The 23,092-nt window shown below is 36.2% G+C and overlaps 2 protein-coding genes across 2 annotated transcripts in view; one reads left to right on the top strand and one right to left on the bottom strand.

Moving 5' to 3' along the window:
* Positions 1-13,431, bottom strand: part of MRPL13 (mitochondrial ribosomal protein L13) — a 29,040-nt gene extending 15,609 nt beyond the window's left edge. The window contains exons 1-5 of the mRNA XM_039715385.1: positions 13,321-13,431; positions 12,643-12,766; positions 10,360-10,453; positions 8,544-8,604; positions 168-254 (exon numbers count right to left, since the gene is read on the bottom strand). Of these exons, the coding sequence (XP_039571319.1) occupies positions 168-254; positions 8,544-8,604; positions 10,360-10,453; positions 12,643-12,766; positions 13,321-13,347 (393 nt within the window). The 5' untranslated portion in view covers positions 13,348-13,431. The remainder of the gene's footprint in view (positions 1-167; positions 255-8,543; positions 8,605-10,359; positions 10,454-12,642; positions 12,767-13,320) is intronic.
* Positions 13,346-23,092, top strand: part of LOC120505152 (MDM2 binding protein) — a 31,334-nt gene continuing 21,587 nt past the window's right edge. The window contains exons 1-11 of the mRNA XM_039715406.1: positions 13,346-13,475; positions 13,775-13,855; positions 14,803-14,876; positions 14,994-15,136; positions 15,608-15,666; positions 16,533-16,677; positions 18,202-18,316; positions 18,866-19,000; positions 19,816-19,910; positions 20,698-20,770; positions 22,349-22,466. Of these exons, the coding sequence (XP_039571340.1) occupies positions 13,346-13,475; positions 13,775-13,855; positions 14,803-14,876; positions 14,994-15,136; positions 15,608-15,666; positions 16,533-16,677; positions 18,202-18,316; positions 18,866-19,000; positions 19,816-19,910; positions 20,698-20,770; positions 22,349-22,466 (1,168 nt within the window). The remainder of the gene's footprint in view (positions 13,476-13,774; positions 13,856-14,802; positions 14,877-14,993; positions 15,137-15,607; positions 15,667-16,532; positions 16,678-18,201; positions 18,317-18,865; positions 19,001-19,815; positions 19,911-20,697; positions 20,771-22,348; positions 22,467-23,092) is intronic.

Genomic DNA, 23,092 nt, shown 5'->3' on the forward strand with positions numbered 1-23,092 from the left:
CTGTGAAATAATATGGAAAACACCTCAACTACATATAAATACACATATTTAAAAAAAAGCAGTGTAATTTTTGTTTTCATTTACTTATGACATGGGTGATATTGCTAACACTCCCTCTTCACCTCCATATAACACAAGGATGAAAATGTAACTGCATGGCTACTCACATCTTCAGGGAACAGGTGTAGCCTCTGCATCAGAGTTCTTCTCAGAAGGTTTTTTGGAAGCATTCTATAAACAGCCAGTTTAACAATCTGAGGAAAGGTAACATAGTAACAAATTATCAGGGAGGTTACACATAACATGAAATAGGTTAACTGTTTTTCCATCTGTCCACTCTTTCATTATTGAAGCTTAGTCATCTTTCAGGCTGAGGAATTCTGGAACCACATCCAGAAGGAGCTCTAGACTTAAATTTAAAAAAAATAAATACTTACTCCTCAACATAGAAAAACTTATTTTAAGACCCATGTAGAAAATTTCAGCTTAGAAATTAAGAACTATATTTAGCATTTTTTGTGGATGACTCTGTATGATCTTCAAAGAATTGAGAAGCTTATGGTAACTATATTTTATTGCACATTTAAATACACCCATTGTTTAGGGGAAAAAAAGTGTTTAAAAAAATTTCCCAAGTGCTCCCAGCAACTAGTTTAACAGTGTAATGTCTTTAAAACACTTTTATAATTAATGCTTTGTACCTTAAGCAAAGCTGACATACCAAAACGCTGCATTACAAACTTACTATTTATATTTATAACCCCTGCTATTGGTTCCAGATGAACAACCTCACTTCTAAACATCAGCAATGAGTAGAATTTGTATATCTGCTCTATATGATGCTCATTGTAAAGTAAACAAATTTCAACAGGATTTTCTCTGGGGACTCTAGTAAAGATGCCTCTTCATTAAACACAAAACACATTGTTATGGACTTCATCCAGAAGGGGAACATTTGTAAATGTAAAACAATGCACACAACTGAAGGGGAAAAAAAGGTTTCATAAAGGACATCAAAGCACTTAGAGCTAAGACCTACATGCAACTTTGTAAGTAAAATGTTTGCTGCAGGACACCCAGATATAAACTAGCTCCAAATCAGAAACCACCCAGGCGTGCCTAGTGCAGCATCAAGCTCAAGCCAATAAACCACACTGAAATACAGGCCACTAACCACAACAGAATTCACAGGCACCTGGATATCTTCCGAAGTGTACTGAGCAAAATGACTTCCTTTTATAAAATTAACTAAAGGAATTCAATTGAACTTTTAGAGACAATCACCAAGTTCCCAGGTGGAACCACATTAAGATAGGATTTTAAGGTGTTATGCAGCCAGTACCATAAATCTGTGGACAAATGCAATAAATCAAGATGACAGGAGAAATATAGCAGGCCATGCTGATTAATATACAGCTTTGATACCTTCTCTAATAAAAAGTAATAAGCATGTATTAAAAACCAAAGATGAAAACTAATGCTTTTTACAGATAAAAATTATTTATGCTTGTGTATTTTATTTAGGTCAGTATACTCTGTGTCCTGTCACTACAGGTCTTGATAACAGGTCTGTCCCCATCTTTTTTGTAAGCCCCCTTTACATACTTGAAAGGCCCATAAAAAGCTCTCCCCGGAGTCTTTTCCTCTCTAAGTTGCACAACTCCAACTTTTTCAATCTCTCCTCATAGGAGGGGTGTTCCATCCCTCCCATCATTTCTGTGGTCCTCTCCTGGACCTGCTCCAACATGTCCAAGCCTTTCCTCTGCTGGAGGCCCCAGAGCTGGACACGGTGCTCCAGGTGGGGCCTCAGCAGAGTGGAGCAGAGGGGGAGAATCTCCTCCCTCACCCTGCTTGCCATGCTGCTGTGAAAGGAGCCCAGCATTCTGATTTACTGCAAGGTCATTAGTCCAACTGCAGAACACAAGGCTAAACAGGGAGCCAGGACACAGAAGGTAGTGCTGGAAAAATCCCTTCATTGTAACTTCTGCCTCAAAGACTCTTCTACAAGCCAAAATAAATCCAAAGCCAGCTACTGGAAAGACCATGTTTACATCCAACTTCTTGCCCAAAATTCTGCCTACAGCCACAACTCCACTCTCACTGCTGTGGTGTCAAGTCAAAAAATCAGTAAAGCACAGGCTTAAGTGAAGTTGTACAGATTGCTTTTGCACCTTGAGAAAGGTTGTGTCACAGAAAAGGCAGATTCAATCAACAATACTTGCAAGGTGTTAAGTAAGTAAGGCCTTTTCTGTTACCTGAACATACTCAAGTTTTACTAAAAATAGACTAACCCTAAATAAAAAAAATAAGGAATTGCAAATCTGCTACTGAACTCACACAAAATCCAAACTCAGATTCAATATTCCCTGAAAACACACTTCAGAACATATTGTTTCTTTCAGGAATTAACAATAAAACCCCTTTTTTACATGCTTGGAATACACTTCTAATAAAAGACAAACCTTACTGCTTTCTATGTCATTATGCTTACTTTGAGCTATTAAAATAGCAAGAGTTTAATTTTATATGAAAGTTTAAAAAGCTAGTGATTTCTGTGGAATCTCAGACTGGCAGAGAGGTCTACCCACCCACAGGTCTCACTGCATCTCATTTTGAACCTGGTTAGCACAGCTGAACAGTTTATTCAGTTATTCATGGACTCTCACTGCCTCCTCCCCCACTACTTTATCTTTAGTACTGGCAACGTGTAAAATTCCATATCCTCATAAATACTTACTCCTAAAGACCATGACACTTTCTCCATCAGGTAAAGACATCCACCATCAGAAGTACACAGCCACCCCAGTGTTAGTATTTGGGGATTTTTACACTACTGGGACGCTGTTTGCCCCAGTCTTTTTTTTTTTTTTTTTGTAATTACAAAGTTCCCATTGGCTCTAATTGCAATTGTCATCTTGAATCTTGCAATATCTTTACTTCAACTTAACTAATTTATACACTTACAGCATAGATATGCTCTTAATAACCCAGTTATATGACATTATTCTTTTAGTTTCCAATTTAAAGGGCTAATTAGAAGGAAAGGAATCTAGGCAGCTCTATTAAAACTCTTGCACTTTCAGTGCCTTACAACACTTTAATACATTTTATGAGTACAAATAAATTAAAATACATTTATTTGAAACACTGTGAGTCCTAAACATTTCAATTTTTGTGACAAGCTTTGGCTCATGTGCAACTTGTAGACTATGTCTGATGGAGACAAGTTCTGAGAAAGATTCTTTGCCAGATAAAACATACTTTAAAGATGGAAATCAACAGAGCAATACCACTCCTAGTACTGAGAAGCACAAAATAATTGGCTGAATTTCCAGAAGAAAGTCTCCTCTAACAGCTGAATTAAGTCCAATAATCAACAGGAAGCAACTCTAGAACATGGGAAGGACACAGTGCTCCAGAGAAAACAAAGTGATTAATTACAAGGCATACCAAAATAACCCCAGAAGAATTTCAAGAGATACAGCAGTTACTTGGAGGTACAGTTTGATATCACATCTTCCTTCTACTGCTATTCAGTTGTGTATACAATATTGCTCTTTTCACCCACACATTATAAAATACAACACAAAAAGCTTTCTACCTCTGACAGTGGTACAAGTAGTACAACTTTTATAAGTAAGAGTGAATGTACTCAATACTGCCATAAGAATCATATGGTCACAGACAAATTAAACTTCCACGCACATGCATGCCATTTGGCTTTCTACTGCTGCTTTCCACTTAACAAAAATGTGTTAGTTAAATGTTTTCTTTAAATGATTAACTTGACTCAAAAATAAGGAATGGATTAAGACTTTTTGATACAAGCATTTATTTTTGCGTACTACAAAGAGAATGACCAAGTCAGCTCCAAGACTTACTCAGGTCACCTAGAGGTTTCAGGATAATATGTTTTAAGCTAGCATGTTCTCCTCCCCATGCAAAACTTACTTGTGTGCCCACTAATCCAGTCTTTGAAGTTTTGTTCTACTTAATTAAAAAACATTACTCCCTTGTAACAGAAGAAAATGCTACAACTTCTAGTGTTTCAGCAACTGACTTCTAGCATGTACATATTATTCTATCAACTATCCCTTACTAATGCAAAGAAAACAGGTTCTCAAACAGCAACAGCAAGATTTAACTGTGCTTTCTGTCTGAGCTTTTCTTCAAAAGACCCTTATTAGGCTGATATAATGGCAAGTCTATACGTGCAAGCAGTTGCTAAAGGACATTCAAAAGGAGAATTAGAACATTTTAAACCCCTTCACATCAGTGCCAGCAGCTGAACAAACCAAAACCTGGACACCCCTGGAGGCTCCCTCCCAGCACACTTCCACTGAGCTGCCCTGCTTCACTTAATAATCTTCCCTAGCAGGTAACATTCATTCTGAAAAATTATTGCCCATTATTCCTGTCACAGGCAATACAACCTCTGAATGCTGCAAAGGTCAATCCTCTCACTGAGCATTTGGTCTTAACCAAATGTAATTTCTTCTTTTTCTTTTCTGGGGTCAAGTTTCTGATGCAGACAGAAAAAAAAAATTAAGCTGAGTTTTGCCTACCTTTCAAATCACAAATAAAAGAAAAATTGATTGAAAACTTTGTCCTCACAGGATTCCTATCTACTTCTGCAGATTAGGTCTGACAACATTATTTTGCAGGCATTTAAATGAAAAGTCATAAGATTTTTCCAGGAATTTTTTTCAAGCAATCTTTGCTCCCTCTCAAATCCAAGACTTAAAACTACATCTTTTAGTCTTTCTGTATCAAGTACCTAGAAGTATAATTATGAAAGTGCTGGTCTCATGCCAATCAGCAGTTTTCCAGCTAAATAAAACTTCTGCAAGTATTATTTAAAAAAGTCAAGAAAATCCCAAACCTCTATGCATTCCAAACACCTACACCTCAAATCCAAAGTTTTACCCATTTCCTTTATTTTCAAAAGACTGTCCTGGCAAAGAAAACACACCAAACTGTTCAATCAGATTTTTTTTTTTTAGCAACCTCTAATGGAAACTCATGCTGCCTGCCCACTTACATCCTAAGAGATTATTGCTGCCATACAGAATATTAGTATTATATTAACCTGAAGAACAGAGTGGCTGTTTTGAACTACAGCAACAGTTTCATGGTGCACCTAAAGAACACATTTAATAGTTTTGCTTATGGGTGGTCCAAGAATTTACATGTAATCTAAGTCAGGGAAATGTGAACAAGCTGTTTTTTTTTCTTCAATAGCACTTCTTAAAGTGGCCTAGCCAACTTCATTAGATGAGTTCTATTCTCTGCTATTTTGAAGAAGAGCAGACAACTGAAAACACTAGAAATTTTAGGCAGATTCAGAGACACTCCCCTCCTCATGTCTCCGAAGTGAACACACCAGTACATAAAGGTAAAAATGTGCTGGACTATGTACTTTTACTATCTTTTTGTTAACACACTAATTTTCACCCTTGCATCAACGCACATTTTTCTAAAGTGCTGAAAACCTTGGCAAAATGAACAGGGAATTTTAAGTTCTACATGAAACATCAACTATGCAGATTTCTTTCTGCATTCACTACCCCATATTAACATGAAAGATACTTAGCAATGGGGAAAAAAAGTAGTGTTTTTCTAATCTCAGGTAGAAAATCATACAGCAGAGATCAGACACATACGATTGGACAGGTGAGGTTTTTTATTCCTTTCAACAAAGAAGAGAAGCCATGGACTTCTCTTGTTGTTGTTCTCAACAAACAGCTGTCATACAAGTTTTCAAGATCTGTCAGGATAAATCCCCAGCAGCTTTATCTGACCTAATAGTTGACACTACTTTGAGTAGGAAGTTGGACTAGAGATTTCCTCAGGTTCTCTTCAATCAGAATCATCCTATGGCCCTTAGAAAAAAGGCACAAGTAAATTCAAATTCAGCACAAACCCTCTGAAGCACTAACAACCACCTGCAAGGAACGTAAAGCTCCAGAACTAGTAAGATGGATAAAATGGGGTCAGCCCCCATGAAGTGAGAATATCACTTAACATTGGTGGCACCTTAGGAAGGAGCTGCAGATGATCAGGGAGGACACTACAGTAACACTGTCTAAATTTTGGCAACTATACTTATGGCTCTCAGCCTCCCATGTAAGCATAAACTATAGCATTTTGCATCAAATTAGTCATTACAATCTTTTTAACTAGCCATTAGCTGTGAAGCAGGTTCTCCTAAAACACTCTGTATACTAGAAACAAAACTAACAGAAAAATATTTATCTTGGGGATTTGCATGTTTGAATTGAGATATAAGTAAATAACAGTGCTAAGCATTCCTGCAGTCCTACTATATACACACACACTCAGGAAGTCTTATACAAACTGAAAATAGTCAAATCCATTGCAAAATCTCCATGTAGCACCATGGAAGTTTACAACATCCTTTTCCTTGGAAGTAGTCTCTTCCATTAATTTACTGCCTTAATTTCTGTAACAGCACTATTTCCAAAAGCAATGATGACTCATCCTCATGAATACTACCAGGATGCATTAGCAGGAGGCAGTAAGTCCAAGAGCAGAGAAACAGCAGCAGCCTCCAGGATGACAGTAACACTTTACGGAATGGAGATTCGGATGCCACAGGAAGACACAGCCTGCTTCCTACAATCTTCCTAATTCCACTGGCTTCACAGGAACTGAATGTGAAGTCACTTAATGTTTTAATCACTTATGTGATTGAAAGAGAAAGGAAGTGAAATAAAGTGGTTAAAAAAGGCTCCATAATACCTATGTGTCATTCAGATGATGATTTGAAGATGTGTATGTTACTTAGGCTGATACTGTTCTCTTTACAGTACTACTTTTTCAGGTTTTAAAAGCTAGTTCTAAAAATAAAACCTGCCAATAAAGCATCACCATAATTTCCATTTTTGTTGTATCCCGATGCATTTCACACCAATACAATTCAACTAGTAAACAGATGTTTCTAGCCATCAAAACCCATTACAGCTACACATACACAATGTATCTTGCCAAATTACCACCCACCACTACTAATTATGACAAAAACACGTCTGAGATATTTTTATGAGAGGCAACTGAATGCTTCTTCTTCAATAGAATGACAGAGTTAATTGCTGAAGATTTTCCACCATTGTGTTAAAAAAAGTGTCTGCTGCTAAATTAGACCAAGACTTGAGCCACATCACCATTTGCTGAGCCTTTGTCCAACATGCTTTGGTTTTTGGCAATGTATTTAATCCTCTTCTGTTTGCAGAGAAATTCATCTATGAGTCTGGCAATAAAAGAGGTATTTCAGAACTAATGCCAGAAGGTAATTTAGAGATCATCCAAGTCTCATGCTCTAACAAGTTGTGTCACACTGCCTCCCAGTGCTCAGCATCTGCCTGAAGATCAAATGAAATAAACTGAAGAACCATTTTAGACATGGAACTAGCAGTAATTCCCAAAGGAATTGCAGCTATCTTAGAAGCTGTTTGCAAAAGCATTTGTTTTGAAAATTTCTAGACAGAACATTATATGGAAATGTAGGATTTAGTTTAATTCTATTTAAAGATGTTGTGACAGTAAAAACAGAAACCAAGCAAATTCACATGGTGGACTACTTTTTCACTGAGTACTTGCACTTGTATTAGGCAGATTTGGGACAAACCAGGAATTTCAAATAATTGATAAAACCCACGAATTTTACAGCAGACAAGATTTCTCTAGGTAAAGGGAAAAACACTTTAATAATGTTTATATAAAGTGACCCAAACAAAAGCATGTCAAAGTCAAAACCAAACATAAATGTCTATTAATCTCTGTGGGTCTTATATCATGCTCTGAAACATTAGCAGAGAATTCAGTCCTTCAATGCTGTCCACTCAAACCTCTAGTAGAAGTTACTTCATAAATGTGTAAGTCAAAATGTTCATATCTGGCTCCCTATTTTTTAAATCAGTACAAATACATGAACACTGCATTTCAGAATACACAATAATCTAACACAGACAGTAAATAGGCTTATGTTCAACATAATCAACATTTCCATTTCTTTCACAGACCATGAACACACAGTATTTCAGAAAAGATTAAAAAACTATCATCACTTAAAACCTACCATTGAATTGCACTGGGAAAAAGAGGCATATGTGCTTCCTAACTTTTTTAAGATTAGCATTATTCTTGCTGACTCTTAAAAAAGCAGAAGGGTCATAAAGCTCAAATACAGCTTAGCTCACTCAAACTGGAGGCAGCTCACTCATGAGAAAGGTCAGACCCCTGAAACTAAAAGGAAGTAAATAAGTGAAAAATTAGTGAAGCAAACAAGTTTGATTTGCTCCCTTGCACAGCATGGAAGTGTAACAAAAATACACAACTTACAATCTAACCCTGAAAACATTTTTAAAAATGGTGTCACAAGCCAAGCTTCTACGAACCACTAATAGAATATTTTTAATTTAACTTTAGATATGCAGGTAATTGATCCTATTTGTTTAGGGGAACTAATTAACTGGAAACTCACTAGATTCACAAATGAAAGTGAGGAAGGGAAAAACACTTACAGCAGTTGGATCCTTTAAATGGAGCTGAGTTGCTGTCACTTGCTTGAAACCACCAGGATAACTAGAAAAACAAAACATACAAGCTTAATTCTGCGTGCTCAAGCATGATGCTAACAAATGTATCACTACATCTTGAGCAATGGTGTAATGGTATTAGAGGTCCTTAAAAAAGGAAGTCGTTCTCACGAGTCCAAAACCTGTATTTTATTTATCTTGTCAACTATCTAATTTCAACACCTGTTGTGCTTCCTTATTTATTCACTTGACTATGACAAACCTTGTACTTCACAAGCATATGTTTTTAAAACTGCTTATTAAATATATCATAACAGCTACAGAATACAACAGAAATAAGATATGCAGAACTCTGAAGTATTTCCAGATGATCAAGATTCACAACCAGTCTGGGGCTGACATAAGAGAAATCCATTTTGAACTGTATTTATTATTTTCTTGCTACTCTAAATAAATCTTAGCAAGACTTGGCATATCTACAGCAATAAAATTTTAATTTTACTGCAATGGTTCCATCTTTCTAAAGGCTATATGACATGTTGAAGCTGCACTAAATCAGATCTCTACATAAGCTTTAAATGAATGATAGCATGGAGTAAGAAATTACATGGAAGTCAGGTAATGCTGCATTTCATTTTGACTGAATTACATTATTAGGAATCAGCCTAAGTGAAATGAAACAAGCCCAGCATCATGAAGACATATCCACTGATCTTCATGGACTTAAGTATTAGTTTTAAATGTACAGTTCTTTTTACTTATTCAAAACCAACTTAGGTACATATATGTTAAATTTTTAGATAAAATTTTAGGTCATAGGGGAGATGGAGACAAAAAAAAGCACAAAATTTCCATCATCTCTGAACAAGAATTTCTCAGCAATTCAGCAATTTCAGGATTGCACCATTAGCACTACAAAATTAGCTTTCTCAGTGTGATTTATTCATCTCTCAATTGGATACATTGTGACACTCAGAGATTATTATGAATCAGTATCACTGCATAAAATAGGAGCACTGAACTGATCATGGACACCCTGTCTGTAGTTGATTATTGCACTTTCCATTGTAAACAAGTTATGTCTGCCAAAATAATATATTTTAGACTACTGTGTATAACAATGTACATCATCAGTACACCTTGAGAGCGGCAGGAGAAAGTAACTAAAGTTGGTGACTATACCTATATGTGTGTATATATATGTATATATGTATATATATATATGATGTGGAGTGCCAATAGAAATATCTTCTATTACACAGTGAACAGAACAGTCCAGATCATTGGGTCCAGAGGTTAACACAAGACACAACCTCACTCACCAAATCTGTTAACTCATTCAATTGTTCTGACTACTTCTGAGTTAAATTATTGCCCTAGCAACATACAATGGGTATAAAAAAAAAAACAAACAAGAAGAAAGAAAAGAAAAAGGAAGGAGGAAAAAGGTTTACACTATTTTAAACATCAAAACACATGCAAATAAACAAAAAAACCCCAAATCCTAAAAGTTAAAGGAGGAATTCCCTTCTAAAGCAATATGCTGAAAAAGTCTTCAATTATTAAGAAAATATTTAAGAAAAAAAGAAAAAAAAAGGAAGGAGGAAAAAGGTTTATACTATTTTAAACATCATAACACATGCAAATAAACAAAAAAAACCAAACCCAAATCCTAAAAGTTAAAGGAGGAATTCCCTTCTAAAGCAATATGCTGAAAAAGTCTTCAATTATTAAGAAAATATTTAAGAAAAAAATTTACCACAAGCTCATTACCACAAGCTTTATTTACTTTAAAGCTTACCCAGTATGTGAAGAATATACTTTCTGTTCCCATTTGTTACCAGAGAAGGCAATATGTCTTGTATTTATGATGACAACATGATCTCCACAGTCATCTGCAAGGTAGAAGTGGAAGATATTAAAGAAAATCATTGAGGGAATCAATCCAAGTAAAAACTATTATGTGTGCAATACATACATAGTAGCATATAAATACACCTTCCATAAATCCAAAATTTAAAGATCTCAGCTTTCTGAGTCACACCATCCCAATAAGCACTTAAATACTAACCTTAATGACTATTTTTAGTACTACCAGGTTAGAAGGCAGGTAAGCAGGTAAAATACCATCAGGCCAGATGACTAAACCAGTGCAAATATTCAGCTAAGATTTGGAAATCTGGCTTACAGGCAAATTTCTATTCTATTGAACATATTGTGCTGCATATTAAAAACAGACAAACAAAAAAAAAAAACCCCAAAAAACCCACGAAAAAAAGGTTAGTTCCAAATCATCCTAAATATATTTTAATTTACTTTCTCATAAAAACAGTACCTGCATTTACTGAAGGACTGAACATTTTGGGTAAGTAAAATACTTCTAGTAAGTAGTTACACTCTCAGGCTGAGTATATAAAACAAAAATATTGCACTGAGAGAAATGGCAGTGGGAAAAATTAAGTAGTTACACTCTAAGTGTATAAAAGTACTAAGGCTAAGTATATAAAACAAAAATATTGCACTGAGAGAAATGGCAGTGGGAAAAAGCCCTAAAAACACCACCCCCAACAGCTCTGTTGGGAAAAACTGCACATTTTCATCTATCCAACAGAAGCAAATGTTACAGCATATACATGTTTCGAGTTATACCAGCAACTTTAACATCAGAAGTTCTTTAAGTGCAAGGTTTATTATCTATTACCAACACCTGCCAGAAAGAGGGTTGGTTTAATAAGGCTTCTGTAGTAATAAAGTGCTAACAGAACCTCTATTAACTCAAAAATATCACATAAATAGGAGAAAGTTCCTGCATACTTTGCTCTCCCAAATGTCTCAGTAGCAGCAACCAACCAATTGGTGTCAACATGTGTAAAGCAATTAGCACTGATTTAGAGAACATTTTAAATAAAATGAAGATATCCTTGAAATGCTTCCCAAGACCCAGACAAAAAAGAATCAAAGTTCTTTCACACAGGGTAACCAAACCATTTTCCTCTCAGCACTGCTTTATTTGTCAAGACAGCCTTAAGTCTCCAGTGACATCTTGTGGATACAACAAAATTTGCAACAGCAGAACTCTGACATTCAAAGGTCTTGACAACATTGCAAATCCTACCTCCTACTGTGAAATAGATCGAGTATAATTTTACTACGTATACTTCAACGTGTATGAGCCAACTTCAAGGCTTCCATTATGTTTCAGTAATGTCTGTGGAAAGTTTTGCATGGGTACTACAGGAAACATTGTACCAGTGATGTGAAAGATAAACTTTATATTATTTACAAAATGCTTATCCCCATGAGACAGGCACTACAGCATTACAGGTAATGAACAGGATTACAGATGCATTTTTATAGCTGAATCTCTAATTTGCAGAAAAACAAAATGATGGTTTTTTTTTAAACAAGATACCTTTCAACAGTGACTGTCACCCATTCAAGGACAGGTCCCAGCCTCATCACAGAACGTGTGAGGCAGGAAGGGGCCTTTGAAGGTCATGTCATCTAAACCCAGTGCTCAAAGCAGGACCAGCTTCTGAAAATCTCCACAGATGGAGACTTCACCACCTCTTGGGCAATAACTTCCCATTACTCTCACAGTAAAAAAGATCTTATCTGATATTAAGATTATCCTGTGTTTCAGTTTGTGCCCACTGCCTCATGAAAACAAGACTGCTTGGCACCTTATTCAGAATGAAGAACTCCAAGACTGTGGCCCTGGGCACCTACTGAAAGGAAGCACTCACATGTCTCTTTATGTGCACTGTGAACTAAATCTTTACATTTAAGATCAACAAAACATGTCCTGAGATTTTTTAAAAAATTAAAGAAGAACCTACTGTAATCCAGTTACTCAAAATGAGTTACAAATTCATAACATACTTCATATGCACTGGCAAAGAAACAACATTAGGTTGTGGAGGGGTATAATTGAAAAATATGAAAATGAAAACCAACTAATTTGTAATTTATAAACAATTGAGAAATATAATCTTTTATATCAGGCTTGATGTTAAAACTGAAATTAGAAGAAACATGCATGTTGAAGAAAAGCAAATATGCTTTCACCCACTGCAATACTCACTTAGTGCATGATAAATAGGTTTATGTTTGCCTTCGAGTCTGATTACAGTGGCAGCTGCTATTTTTCCTGGGGGCTGCATCTTCGCATCGAGGAGGTACCAGGCTCTACCAAAAGTAGCCCATTGCTGAAAAGAAAGAGGGTCAGTACTTATCACAGGGAAAGCTCATACTACTGCAATCTATCTTCCTCAATTAAATCAACACTTCTTTTTTATTCAAAAAATACTAGAAGGAATATTGATATGCAGCGCCACCCCCTTCAAATAACCTTTAAACGGAGGGAGCACGGCGATACACCCACCGCAGTGCCATGTACAAGGGTAACACCACTGACAGGTTACCGGCCCTGAGGGCTTTGCTCAAAAATGTGGGAATCCTGCTGCAAGCTTCCACTATGGCTACATGAGATATTTAACGCCCAAGGTCTCCTTCCCTCCGCTGAAGGGCACAGCTCCCCCTCACGCAGCTTTCAGAGGGCACACAGCCTGGGCCGCGGGTGTCCCTGTCCCCAGCCGTGTCCCACACGGCGCTTCCCGGCAGCGGCACCTCAGGCCGGACACCGGGGGCAGCCCCGGGGCGCTCACTGCGGGCCTGCGGAGCCTCGGTGCCCGCCCGCCCCCTCAGGGCCCCGGGCGCTGTCCCGGAGGCAGCGAAGGCCCCGCGGGGGAGCCGCGCTCACCTGGGCGGCGCGGCTGTAACTCGCCATGCCGCGGGGAGCGCGGGGAGCGCCGCGCCGGGGCCGCGGGAGGCGGGACGGGGGCCGCGGGAAGCGGAAGCGCTGCCCTGCGAGGGCGGGGCCCGGGCGGCTGCGCGGGACCTTCCCTTTGCTTTCAGGCTGAGAGTCTTTGGTGCCTCTAACCTGCAGAAACTTCAGGGGGGGTGGTCCTGTTTTATTGTGCTGATGCCATGTAACTCCGTAATGCGTTACTGAGCGTGACTTAAAGGAGAATTTAGGAAAATTTTTAAACTGCATATCTGCAGGTGATAGTTCTGTAAAAAAACCCAACCACCCCCCTTCTCCCCTAAATTCACTTTCTAATATTACACTGAACTTTATACTGCATTTGCAAGAAATTAAGATTTAACTTCCATAATTCATAATTTTGTTTTGAGATTTTTTTTTCTTTTTCCAGCTGGGACTGCTGCAGACGTGTATCAGTTCCTGAAAGAAAGTTGTAATGCATCTATAAATGCAGATGTGAGCACTTTCCCAGGTAAATATGGCAATGCACAGTGAGGTAGGGCAAATGCTATTGAGGAATTGGCCTTTGCATGTTCTGTTAGGGGAAACAAGTCAGAAATTTAATTAAACCCACTTGCTGTGGTGTGGGCCTGTTTCTGTGGAGAACCTGACATCATTTCAGCAGCTAAGGTATCAGGAGATGATTAGATTGATTGGTTATGAGAAATGAAGGGAAAGGGTTTTGAAGAGTTGACAAACTTCAGTCCAGTTGAGCAAGGAAGAGTAGGAAATGGCTTGATTCTCAAGTCAGTGGGAAGCATGGTATTTTAATTACCTTAATCCATAAATATTAAATCATTTTCACCTTAGAATAGATGTCTTAAGGTCTGATTTAGTACTTTTAGGGGCTGTATGTTTGTGTTTTGTTGTTTTGGGGTTTTTAATTAAAAAATGCTTTCCTAGTTCTTTACTTGGTTAGGTTATCTACTGTTATAAGCTCATCCATCTTGTCACAGATGTCATATAATTGGGATTTATGTGAGTAAACCACAATAAGCTCTTAAAATTCATGGAGATGGGAATGTTAAGCTCTTTTCAACTTCTGTGCTTTTTATTACATAGATGTGTTGATAGAGCTTCTCATTTTGTGAACTCTAAATCATATTTATGAAGGGTGTTGTTTAGTTCAGGTCTGATACAGATCATGCAAAGAGAAAGCAATATTACCCAGAACAGAGAAGAGGTCAAATGTTTTCTTGCCTACTAACAGTCAGAGGGTCAGTAATAGACACTTACCAAAACACTTACCTACACTTTAATATGTTTAGAGCTTAATTGTGGTGCCAAAGGAAAACAGATCTCAAGTAATTGTTGCACATTAAATGACTTAGAGAATCTTTTAACAGAGATGTTTATGATAATAGGAAGAATAGGTTGTAGTGAATTGATTAATTAAATAATTGTTTTATCTCTTTGCAGCTTGCTCAGTGGCTGGTATTCCAGGTGCCAAGAAATGGTATTTTGCAAGTCATGTCATTTGTGGTTATTATCAGGTAAGACAAACTCTTTTAGAGTATAAGTTCCTCAATCATCTGCCTGACTGTAGAACAAGCTAAAGGTGTGATGTTCAAAACTCTTTTTGCTTATTTAAGTCTTTTTTTTTTAATTAGTTCTGCAGTTCTGACTGGGAGGAAATCAATGCTGACACACAAAAAAATGAAGATTCTTACCAAGCAAGCATTGACGAGAACCTGGGAACCACACAAAGTTTTGAGGAAGATGACAACAGTCAGGAATCACTGTCTCTGACTGAGTATGTGCATTATTTTTATTTAAAGAACAATGATCTGACATCTATTAGTGATGACCCAAAGGGATCAAGAAAGTTTAACAAGTGAGAGTTAATACCAAAGCAAGAGTTAACTATGAACAATCCCCTGTTAGTACTGAAAATACTTTTATTTAGTTTAGCATAGCTTTAATTGTTAACAGATTGTTTTTATAGGATAACTGAACAGTTTCCTAACAGCCAGCATTATATATACAAAAATGTCTTGCTAATTCTTTTTGAATCCTACTTCCAGTTTTACTTCAGATTATTTTGATGTCATTAGGCCTACTTCTGTCTTACTAAAAGAGGAGATGATTTCTCATAGCCTAAGTATGTTTGTGCAGAGTTTTAAAGATGTAAGATACATCAGGTACCATTCATTAATTGTAACTTTTTGTTTCTAAATGACTGTGTTTATATTTTGGTTCCAAACATGTTGTTCTTCATTTTTAGTATCTATGATGAAGCTGCTGAAAGTCTGCATCAATTAGCTGATAAATTGCCTGCCCCAGGTAATCTGTCTTTAAAAACCAATCTCGTTTATCTTGTTAGTTACTGATCTAAAAACTCATTTGGTAAAAGCATAGTGAGTGGAAAAGTTCAGAGAATGTTAGATTGGTAGCTGTACTAATTTAATGTAGCTCTTGGAGGTAGTTTAGGAACTTGAGCATGTTTGGCATTGCAGATCAGCTTGAGGAATAGTTTGCTGCTTGTTTCTTTGGCAGGCTGTAGTTCAGTAGAGTTTAAAATAGCTATTTATATAATAAATTTATCCATCTGAAATGGCACCAAAGTGATCATAGACAGTAAGCAATACAAAACTCAACACAGAGTTGTAAGAAATTTCTTACAACAAAGGGGAAGATGTTGATATCAGGCTTACATCTGATTTGACAGCTGCTTGCTTGTGAGCCAAGAAGATGAGGAGGAAAATATATCACAACTGTTGGATTGGGATTTTGTAAACTGGAGATACATACCACTTTGCATGTTAGGATTGTATAATGTTGTAGAAGTTGATTTGGGATAACAAAGGGACTCAAGAAGAATGAAAAATAGCAGCTCAGAGTGTTAAAAGTAGGAAAAGGACATAGCTTAGTTATACAGGAGACAAATCTCATCTGTCAGTGCTGAGTGAGAGAGGAGAAAGGGACAGAACCTTTCACTGTCACTGAGGGAATGGTGAAATATGCTGAGTTCCTCTAAGAGGAGCAGTAAGTGATAAGCTAAAATGTGGGAAAAATGTTTTAAATCCTGAAATTACTTGATCTTTTTGCTGGTTTAGTGCAATCAGTGATAACCAATACTATTCTATCTTTAAATGACTGAAAAAATTTACTGAATCATGATATTTGAGTCATACACAACTGTTTTACAGGCAGAGCAATGGTTGATGTAATCCTGCAGGCTGGTGAATGTGATGGACCCAAGTTAAAGGACTGCTTGCCTGCTATTGGTGCCCTGAAACACCTGAGGGAGTGGCACTCTGCCCAGATCACTATTGCTGCAAGTGATGCTAAAGGGTATGGCATTGATTTCAGGGCCAAAACAAGGTCACTTCTGCTTTGTGTTAGAATAGATCAGTGGGTTGAAATAAAACCAGCTTGTTGGGTACTTTACATGTGTACTTTGAAAATACATAAATTAGTAGTCTGTTTTGTATGAGGGGAGGAATCAGTCATCCTGATTTATTGTAAATGCATGTCCTAACCAGAGAAGCAGGCAAAAAGTCAGTCCTTTACACTTCTTGTTTTCTGTGGGAGCAAAGAGTAAAATATTTTCTCTCCCCTTTCCATAGGTTCAGTGTGCATACAATGTTTTCATGTTGTATTATGCTATGAGGTAACTTGTATATTGATTGTAGTATTCCAGGGGTTTTTTTTAAGTGAATCCATAGTACTGTTGGTTTTACTTTAAATTTTATATTACCCTTTGTATTACTTTTCAGGGAGGAAAAGTAGAGTGTCTCATTTTCCCTTTTGAAAAAGAAGTATAAACACACTATTACTTCCTGTATGTTGCTCAAGATTCTTTTAGTATGAAGAGTTACTGTGACTATTAATTCAAGTTGAAATTAATTGCAGTAATTTACTTACTGTCCTCCTCTAATTGACATGTAAAGGCCATGATATATGTCACCATATAAACCACAGTGATTTGGGGATTTTATCCTGTTAAGTAAATGATTGTGTGGATACTGAACAATTTGGCAAAGTCTCCACTTTCCTTCCCCTCCACGCCCAAAAGATTGAAATTTGCTTCATAGAATACATTTTTAAACTTAATCCTAAATTCATAAAACTGTTTAAAAAGGTGAATGTTCAGTCCTTGAATAGAATAAGCAATATACCTACTATACAGTAATTCCTGAGGTATGTGAAGGACAAGAAAGTTACTCAGTGACTTCCATGATCACTTGATCTCAGTGCTCATTGATATGATCCTGTGGAACCAGCTTTTGACTGAATAAATTTTTCTGCTGCCTTTTATGTAAAGTAAGATTATTTGGGTTTAGATGATCTCTGATGAAAGTTATTTCACTTATTCTTCCTGTTCTGTTGATGGTGCTGATTTCCCTTGGAAGACAGAGTGCCAGCAGAACCCACAGCTACTGGCTGTTCTCTCTTGTTGAATTTGGATTATGCTTGTGCTGCAGTCATATCTCCATTTAGAGGGTTAGCTACAAACCATCTGGACAGAGCAGTGGTAGCCCCACTGAAGGCTGCCAGGCTTTGCTGCAGCTTCTAGCCCCCAACATTACTATGCTGTGCTTGCAGCTTGCCATTGCCAGTCTTACTGGATGTCAAAGTTATTTGCTGTCACTTTTATGGAGCATATGAACAACTTCCTGTACAGGCCCTGAACGAGCAATTCTATATTTTTTACTTTGTGGAATGTAGAGCTTTTATAAAGCTTTATTGTCTGTCTTGACATACTCAAGATTGTTCCATACTAAGAGGTCATAGATAAGTTCAGTCAAACTGCACTGCATGTTGATTTGTAATACTAAATTCACTAAGATTAATTCTTTGATATTTTTACAGCAGCTGGCAAAAGATTGCAGACTATCTGTCAGCAGACTTTGTATCTTCAGATGATATAATGAATATTATTGACTTAAATGAACTCTGGAGAGGAAAGATTCAGATATGGGAAAGAAAGGTAAAATAACTTTTATTTTATTATTGTAATGCTTATTTTTTAAGCATCTATATACCTCATTTAAAGCATTTATTATGCACTGCATTTTATGCTTTAAACCACATTTGTGTTCAACTATGTAATTCAAAGGTGATGTGCAGTGTGTCTGGGTGGGTGGTAGGGTGAAATAATAAATGAGACCAGTGCATCAATGTCTGAACTTCAGAAATTCAGATGCTCCCCTCTGAAAATTCTTTTAAAACTTACTGTTAAAAATTAGGTTGTTTTGTATCTATCACAAATCATTGTCATGTAAGTCATTGTTGCAAGCATATGTCTAATGTTTCTGCAAAACCTTTGATATTTGATATAAACCTTTCACCTTTGTGACATTGTTTACATTTTCAGTATTATGTTTTTGTATTTAATAGTTGGTTATCTAAGTATAGACTTTTTCTTAGATTTGATAAAAATAATATTAATTGTTAAAAATAACATATCTAACTGTCTGAAGAGAAATAATTTTTATCTCTTTTTGACACATTTATCATCTTTTTTTTTTTTTTCCAGTTCGCATCGGGAGTCGATTTTCCAGAATTTTGCATAAAGAGCACTTCAGCCAAGACATTCAGGACTGCAAATTTAAATTCCTGCCTTGCTGCTAAAAAAGAATGCCAATTGAGGAATACTGATACTTTGCCAGAAGCAAGTATTATTCTTGATCTTTCTTCGAGTTTTAGAATTCATCTGTTTTACTTTCTGGGGAAAATTAGTAATTGGGGAAATATTAGTCAGAACTGAAAGTTAAGTAGAAAAGTAATTATTGGATAAAATTGAGGCATACTTCTTTTGTACACCTGTACACCAGATTTTTTTCAAGTAGAAATTGAGACTTTGTTCAGTTTAATACTCAAAAGAGTTAAATTATGAATTCTGTGTTTATCTAGCCCTACTTAATTTTAAAAGTTTGGGTTTTTGGTTTTTTTTTTTACATTCTTGATGTTTCATGTTTTTTGCTGGAAGTAGATAATTGATGGGAGCTCCAGAAACCCTACTTAATTTTAAAAGTTTGGGTTTGGTTTTTTTTTTTACATTCTTGATGTTTCATGTTTTTTGCTGGAAGTAGATAATTGATGGGAGCTCCAGAATCATATGTGTTGATGAAAACAAAAATGAGCATTATGAAAATTGGTATTGGTTTGAAGTTTGTTATTTTCATGGTTAAAACATGTGCATTTTTTCTCTTCCTGGTAGATCATATTTTATTTTGGGTAAGAGTTAGAACTCATTTGATGCACATTGTTGACATTCTACAAAGTCAGATTTATTTTAAAAAATTAAATACCTTCCTTTTTTATATAATTTAGTATGATGTTGCAAAATGTTTTTGTATTCCTTTATACCTCTTTCAGATGTTATCTGCAAGGCTAATACCTCCAGTAAAACACTTGAGAAACTTGTGGTGATACAACATCATATGTAGTGTTATATATATAGGCTTTGATTTGATCTCTTTTCAGGTTTTTCATTACTATGGTCCTGCACTGGAATTTTTACAGATGGTGGTGCTCTCTGATCTACCTTCCATTTTTATATCAGATCTGGAGTTTGAGCTGTATCCTTTTTTAAGGATCTAAACTACTACTGATAATTGTCTATAGCAGAAAGAAAAAGATCACCATCTACCCATGCAAGCAACAGATGAGGACAGGCAAGGGCTCATCCCATTCTAGCCTGCCAAAATAGTCATAGTGATTCTTCACAATGGGATTTTTTAATTTTGAAATTTAAGTTACATTAGCAGTAAGCATGTGTTGTTGATACTATTGTACATATAATTTGTCTGTTGATGTGCATTCTCTTTGTGGGGAAAAAATAGAGAAATGTTTATTCTTTGTAAGTTTAAAAAAAAGGCTCAAGCCTTTCTAGTGAATCAATGTAGCATGCTTCACAATATAGGAACATTTGTTTACAAACCATGTTCTTATTGTGCAGCAGCAAAATCTGTGGCAAGCATTAGCAGAGGAGTTCTGTCTTGAGTGTGTGTGCTGCAGAGATCTCAATATATATTACTATTGGTTTTTAAAAGTGTGTGCTTTTGGTTCTAGTCTTGGTGTATGTACCAATAATACTTTAGGATGTATAAGCCTGCTATGATTTTGAATATATAAATATCTGTTTCTGTCAGCCTATAATAGAGATGTCAGTGGAATATTTTGTCATATAGCATTTTCAAGTGTATCACTTTACCTATAAAGGTGAGCTTTAAATGTTTTGTGATACTGTAGTATCAAAAGTTAGATGCCTGCAGTGCTTCTTTCAAATATGATGGTAACCTGATTTCTAAAATAGAGGTGCATAGTTCTTTGTGGACATGAGGTTCCTTAAACTGTTCTGTTCAGGAGCCTGTCAAGAAAGAATACCAAGGAGACATCTACACTGCTTTTGGACCAGATTTCTTTTCTCTCTGGGAAGGTAAAACCTTTTTATTTAGTTATAGCAGAAAAATGAAGGCATGTAAATTGCCTATAAAAGATATGGTAATAATATTTTTAAGCCTGGTCTTTGTCTAAGCTTCTTCAATATTTAGTTCTAAAGCAAACATGGATTTCAAAGGTCCATGCTGTACATACCCACTGAACAGTTTTCTCTTTATCTCAGCTAAATTTCAATCACCTAAAACATTTAATAATCCTATCCTGACAGATAATTTCTGTGCTATTGTAGATGAGCTATTGATTTTTTTAGCAAAAGGCAGGCATGTGTGCAGCCTGCAAAGTGTATCTAGCTACTGTGAAATGCTAAGCTTTTTTATGTGCATATTCTGATTTTGGATAAAAAGAGTTCATGAAACATTTACAGTCCTACTTTTTCCCTCCTTCATCTGCTTGGAATGATAGTGAGATTATTTGTAGCCAGAGTATTAGTTTGAAGGTGTTTTTCCTGAACATTCTATCACCTTTACATACAAGGTAATACATCTTGTTTAGGAAAGTTTTTTTAGTGTTTATGAAATAAATCTATGTCATTCAAAACATAACCTGGACTTTGAAAATGGTGATACACTTATTATGAATAGCATATGGTTTTTGTTTACTGTGGAGATGGTGTCCCATTATCAGACTGTATGTTTCTTTTTCAGTTTGTTATTTGGGTTTTTAGTAACTTTTTTTCTCCCCTGCTACTCCATTCATTAGCCTAATGAAAAGAAAAGGTTCTTTTTCTAATGCTGTACTAAAAGTATCTTTTAAAATGCATTTATAGTGGTAAATATCCCAGGTAATCTTCATTTTACTAAGAGCACTGAACACTGGGTCATACACCTTTTGCAGTCATAGGGCTCCTTCTTTAGTGTTTCTAAAGAAGGAGCCCAAACAATGAAAACCCATTCTCAGGTTACTTTTTAGAGTCTGCACATGTTGAATTGAGTATGTTTTGAAAATAACAGTTTCTCATAGGGATTTCTTTCAATCTGCTACTGGAAATATTTCATGTTTGTAGGATTTTCTAATACCTGTAATAGCATTGCTATATTGCTTGAATATTCAAATATATCTGCAATTTTTCTGTTAGTGCTTAATGGCCTGAAGTCTATGTACAAACATGGACAATAGTGCAGTATCTGGTTAGGAGACAAGGGTACTATGTAGGAAGGAAAATTTTAAAAAAGAATTTTTTTTCATAGGAATGCAGAGTCACTGATGGCAACTATTATCCTTGAATTCTCTTTTCATTCTGGATACTGCTCTACAAAAACATTTGCAGCCAGGCTATGGAGACACTTGCAATACATAATAAATACCTTTTTATGTATGAAATGGAAATTCAGAAGTTAATGATCTCTCAATTGGGCCAAAAAGTAAACACAATTTTTGCAGCTTTTGTGTCAAATGCAGTTCCATTTTGGTTGATGTGAATGACAGATATGTTAAGTGGAAATGTTTTTCTTCAGTTCAACTAGACTTGAAATAATGCCAGATCAGTAGCTCAAGAATGAAAGGTAAAACAGGTTTCACTAATATTACATGTCTTATATTTGCTCCCTTTATTTAGGTGGGAGCTTTATTTACATTGCCATGTAATGTAAGCAGTGTAGTGATCCCATCTCCTGCCCAGCTGAGCACCAAGAAATGGAAGGAATATATGGCTAAGAAAACCAAGGTCATTTCTGGTATGTGTATTTTGTTTGGTTATATGTCTGTGTGTGTGTGTATATATATATGCATATATATATGGTGAGTTTTTCTGTACATTTGGGATTCTTTTTCTAACTTCAATGAAATTAAATCAGTGATTGTTAAATCTTCATTGACACAAGGAGGTTTGGTGAATGCAAGTACAGCTATGAAAACTTGTAGGAAGAAAAATGGTAACATCATGGCAAGCTTTGGGGAAACAGGGCATCTCCTTTAAACCATTTTTGTGTCCTGTCTGTCAGTTAAGATCCAATTTCCACACATCTTTTGAAGGTGATTGTAAAATCCATGGCAGAGAGGTTTACTTCTGCAGATGGAATTCAGCCAGTAAATGTACCCTGCAAGTGGAGGCACTGTACAAGCAGTGGCTGGGGTTTGTAGGCACTTGAAAAGATCAGGCTAAAAGGAATTTGGTGGTAACCCAGTGCTTAAAGTACATACCTAGGAAACAATGAAATGCTGGATTCTGCCTTCTTTCATAATCTCGTTGTTTATACATGGTCTAATGTGTAATTAAATGTAGATTCCAAGGAACAGTGACTGTTTCTTTTGCCAACTTAAGACAAATGTTTTAACCAGTATGCAGATCAGGATATCTCAT

This window comes from Passer montanus, unplaced genomic scaffold, assembly GCF_014805655.1.
Source record: "Passer montanus isolate IOZ18808 unplaced genomic scaffold, ASM1480565v1 scaffold33, whole genome shotgun sequence".
In the NCBI taxonomy this organism is placed as follows: domain Eukaryota; kingdom Metazoa; phylum Chordata; class Aves; order Passeriformes; family Passeridae; genus Passer; species Passer montanus.